Below are 5247 nucleotides of genomic sequence, written 5' to 3'. Positions count from 1 at the left end.
CATGCCTAATTATTATATAATATTTTGGCTGTGATATATGTAAAGGTTTAACTATATGTGCAAAATACATGCCTAATTATTATATAATATTTTGGCTGTGATATATGTAAAGATTTAACTATATGTGCTGGGTTTTTTGGAGTGGTAGTTTAGCCTGCTATCATAAAGAGGTGTTGAGCACTGGGAGCTGTGCACAGTGCACATAGCTGAAGATTAGAGAGAGGGTCCCTCCTCTACACACTCAATTAGCACATGCCCACCCGCTCATTCACACCACTGCACTGATCAACAGACGGGCTTCTGTGCGACCTGTTACTGCCAAGTGCCAACACGAAAGGAAAATATTACAACACTTAATGCTTAGTATCATTTGGTTTTGTTAAAGAAAAATAGTCGTTTATTGAGAGAAATCCTGTCACTCAGAATCCGAGACTCGAATCCAGCGCGTGGAGCGCGACTGACGTGTATTGAGTGACAGCCGTATTGATCTTAATATGAGTCGAGCAGCGAAACCCGCGTGAAAGACATCGTATTTTTTTAGGACGCCGTTTTCGACTTAAAGGAAACGACAGGTTTCGCACGTACCCGGAGACCTCCATCATCAAGCAAGCCTGTGTAATTCCTCTGAACGTCGACTAAGCGGTAAGACCTTTTCTTGTTAATAAAGAGACGCTGACAATATTTCCAAATCACTGCATGTGTTCATATGGCTCAAAGCACACCATATTTATATATTAAGCGGTCGTATTTAACCACATTTAAGCGTCTCATGGGTTATCACATCCGGTAGGGGTGAAACCAGCATTGATGCTCATTGCTCCCATTAGTACCTACGCATTTTTACTGATTCATTTTACACAGTTGATGACACAATATGATTGAAACTGGTATTGTGTGAAATGATTAGCTTCTTAAGTTTGCTTCAGAAAGTAGGCTAAAATGTGACCTTGGTGTCTATCTATCTATCTATCTATTCACACATACATACACACATACACAAAATATTATTCTATAATATTTTTTATAAGTAAAAAGTATGGGGCATTCCCAGAATTCCCAGTGGAAGCAATCACATTTGTTTAGATTTTATTTAATAGATTTGTTTCCTCTTATCCTATTATCAGTGGAGAATTGATGTTGCAATTTATGTGATTAAGTTAATGTTTATTAAAATAATTTATTGTTAAATGTGGTACCCTGATGGTGTTTTGGCTTCATGTGCTCTGTTATTATTGACCCCAGTTGCTGGAGAGGACAACTTTAATAATAACTCAACCAAATGGCATCTTGTAATGCTTGTTATGGTAAATTCCGATAATACCTGTAGTTTATACTATAAAGTATGACACTCACTCTTTGTTTCTGCACTACAGGTAACATCCACAGTGAGTGAAGCAAGCACTAATGAAGAAGCAATGGTCATTTTCTACAATTTGCTGATAAGGACACGGCAAGTGTGAGTGGGGTTGTGGCAGCAACGCTGTAACCGTGACCCTCACCAATATGGTTTGCAGCGAACAGAGTTCTGGCACATCAGTGCCCAAAAAGGAAACACAGACCCGCAAGAAGCGGAAATCCCGTCCTCAGGGTCTGCCTTCTCCAGCCCTCTGCTGTGCATGTGGATTGTGCATTATGTTGGCAGGCATCAACATCACCTTAGTAGGCGCCTTCGCCTTCAGCACGCTTGTGCCCTCTAGCAATCCCCCAATCATCATCGGACCTATACTCCTACTTGTGGCGTTCTCCTTCTTCGGGGCTTGCTGCATCTGCAGTCGCTTGCCTCCGCCTCAGAGCTCTCGACGGTCCAAAGGAGGTGGCGGTTTGGGATTCATGGGTCGGGGCGGAGGGGGGTTGAGTGGAGGGGCAGCGTTTGAGATTGAGACCAGCGAACACACGATGCAGGACACCACAGCCGTGCAGCTCAGTCCCACTAACTCGCCCTGCTCCTCTCATGCCTCCAGCCCCGAAAGAGAGGCTCCTGCCACTGCCGCCAACGCCACCGTTCCCGCCCCAGAATATGTCCCTCCACGAGCCTGCAAGCTCTTCACTATGGAGGCCAATGGACCCAACTCAGCAGCCTTTTCTGCTTCTACAGGGGGTGGAGGGGCAGTTCGGCTCACTTTGCCCTCAGACTGCACCACCACTTAAGGCTGCCAGTTTAGGTCGCTCTCTGGGGAAGGGCTGGTATTACGTTATGTAAATAGTTTTTCAGAGGGGAAGACAAGCACTTTGTGTGAAGAATTCATTTGATTATCACAGCTGGCTTGTGCCACGAGGTGCAATAACAATTGAAATGTTCGCATAAATTCAGCGGGTTGATTTTTGGAGTCTGCGAGGGCCATGTGCTCCTAATAAAAATGACAGAGGTATGTGAGAAGCATATGAAGAGCTTTTGCGTTCTCTAATGCTCCAATATCCAAAGAGAGAGAGCCTTGAAAGGTGAATCACTGTGGCGTGCTTCACATATTCATACTGTGCCACTGTTACTCAGAGCATTCACAGTTACTGCGCTCAAAAGAGACAGAATCAGCTGTTGTGTAAAGATGGCTTTGGAGACGAGCCTGAGAAACAGAACAGAGAAAGACATTACACTGCGCATTGTCATATGTCAGTGCACAGACCAAAAACAGAGAGGCTGTATATTTTCTCTTAAATATTTTTAAACATTTTAAATGCTAAAATACATTTGAGAGTGAACAGTCCTTTTTTGATGACTTACCATGGCCAACCTTTTTGGATTTTGTCTTTATCGGATGCTTAAATAAGCCACGACACTGTGCGAGAGCGCTGCTATTTTTCACATGATTTAGAAAACGAGGTTGCTTAGCAGTGCCGTTGTTGGAGTTCAGGTTGGACAACTAATTAAAGTGTAATGAAGGGCGGAATCAAAACTTTTTCCACAATTATAGTGCAATTCGCCTGACGCAGTGTGGTGAAAATGCGCATTTGATGACTGAGCTGTACTTGTACTGTTTTTGTTGAGAGTTGTGACATTATTTAATGAACCAACAGCCCATTTTTCTGTAAAAAAAAAAAAAATGAAAGAAAGAAACTAGCCGCAAGCCTTCAGTCTTTATTTTACACTGTGGTTTATAAGTAAAACATTATTTCTTTCCCTTATGATTGCCAAAGGCTGTTTTCTCCTTCTAACATTTCTCTTCTGTTGTCAAGATTTGTTTTACATCAACGGTACAGTAACATTCAAGTATACTACCTCTATCTTCTCACAGTGTTCCTCCCTAAAATGTATTTTCTAATCTTACTGTCTCTGTGCCCCCTGTTTTTTTTTTTGTCCTTTGAAAGCAAGTGCCCGAATTGTTCTCAAACATGCCCTCCATCACTGACCCACACTGATGGTTTAAGCCAAACAGTGAAACAATTTCCCCATGTTGATTCTACTGTACCATAGAGGTCAGGTAAAAGCAGCTTTTGGTGGCTGAACACACTGAAAAAGCAAAGGACATTACCCAGTTATACCTTTTTAAGAATGAAAATGATCTACTAAAGTTTGTAAAAGTAGCTAATGTCCCTATGTTATCGTATTCATCAATTCCAACCAGCGGAAAGGGCTGATTTTTAATGAAACAATTCTGTACTTACTGTTTTCCTTCATTTTCTGAGTGCCAATGCATCTGTTAATATGTACTTTTAGCTGTGTAATATAGTGCAGCATATTTATTATAAATATATGGGTCATGGGATAAATACTGAAGAAAGCGCAACATGAACTGCATGCTTACAAACAGTGCACTGTTGCCACGGAAAAAAAAAAAACGTAATAATTTAAAAAGAAACATTAAAACACATCAGTCCGCTTGTTTGTCATGGGATTGTGAACTTTCAATATAAGAAGTTTCAGTGAAAGAAGAGAAGTTGAATAGGGGGCTGTGGAAACACTGGCATCTTTCTATAATGTTAGACTCTATGAACTATGTCCACCTCTGTTTGTAAGCTGCTATTTGCCATCTACACATCTGCTGTAGTCTGAATGAAATGAATGCTGCCTTAATGACAGTGATCTCAGGATCAAACCAGTGAGGGCTACTCAAATGTCCAATGAGAACATTTGGTCATGTGGTATTAATGTACTTATGGAAATGTTGTATTGTTAATTACTTTCTACCATGTATGTTTTTCAAAGGGTATTTAAATGGAGGGAAATGCGATGTCATGTGAAAAGGTTTTGATAATGCCGATTTGCAGTATTGTTATTATTTTGGCAGTAGGCCATGTTGAGTACAATGAATGGTGACTTGTTTTAAGTATTGTTGGCACTGAAAATTTTAATTGTGTCTTTTGTAAGTTGCTCACATCATAATTATCCACCATTTAACTCCCACTCACATAATTCAATTAGAATTGTGTCCACACCTCTTTTTACTCCAATCTTTACATTTCTGAACTCTTCTCTTTGTTCTTTTGACTATATATGTGGAAAATATTGCATTCGATTATGAAAAAATAACTCTTGGCATGTCAGAATAGACATTAAAAGCAACATTCGTAACTGCTGTTTGACATTTAGTTATTTCACATTAAAAGAAACTGTGATTTGATGTAATATGTGGCAACAATGGCTGCAACATTATATCTGAAATGAGAGGAGAGGCTGATCCTATTAACCACTCTGGACTGACTAAACATACTATATAATAGCGCTCTCCAAAGAGAGCTTCACTTACTTTTCACAGATGCTTACCTGTTAAGAAAATACTACGGAAAGATGTAAGCTCGTAGCTGAAGCTGTGTTATGTACTGTGGCATTCGACATTTTTATAAGCTGTTAAATTTCATAACATCTCACAAAACCAAATTCAGCCCCTATAATTAAAAAATTCATGAGCATTCGCACAGAAACATACAAAAAAAAAAAGTAAAAGCATGATGGTCCAACCACTAAATCTAACACAGTGAGGCCAATTCTCTAAAACGTAAAATAGATATGAATTGCCATGAGAGTGTGTTGGCTTTATAAAAGGTTCTCAAGATAGATTTATATACAATCTTTAAAGACTACCACTTGAGCTGAATATCCCTGTATATAAAGGAGACTGAGATTAGTTGTCAAACTGGGAAGTTTGAAGTTTCAAATATCAAACAAATATGTTTAATATAAGTAGGGCTGTCAAACGATTAATCGCGATTAATCGCATCCAAAATAAAAGTTTTTGTTTACATAATATATGTGTGTGTGCTGTGTTTATTTATTATGTATATATAAATAAATACACACACACATACAGTATA

General features: G+C 39.4%; 1 protein-coding gene across 1 annotated transcript; it reads left to right on the top strand.

The window, feature by feature from the left end:
* The first annotated feature begins 287 nt into the window (after positions 1-287).
* On the top strand, positions 288-2875 carry LOC107721454 (uncharacterized). Its single transcript, XM_016529471.1, has 2 exons — positions 288-642; positions 1374-2875. Exon 2 carries the CDS (start codon positions 1504-1506, stop codon positions 2146-2148), a length of 645 nt encoding a protein of 214 aa, XP_016384957.1. The 5' UTR covers positions 288-642; positions 1374-1503; the 3' UTR covers positions 2149-2875.
* Positions 2876-5247: the final 2372 nt, after the last annotated feature.

Source organism: Sinocyclocheilus rhinocerous, unplaced genomic scaffold, assembly GCF_001515625.1.
Source record: "Sinocyclocheilus rhinocerous isolate Xijiao unplaced genomic scaffold, SAMN03320098_v1.1 scaffold10769, whole genome shotgun sequence".
Taxonomy (NCBI): Eukaryota; Metazoa; Chordata; class Actinopteri; order Cypriniformes; family Cyprinidae; genus Sinocyclocheilus; species Sinocyclocheilus rhinocerous.
This window is presented reverse-complemented; position numbering and strand designations above follow the sequence as displayed.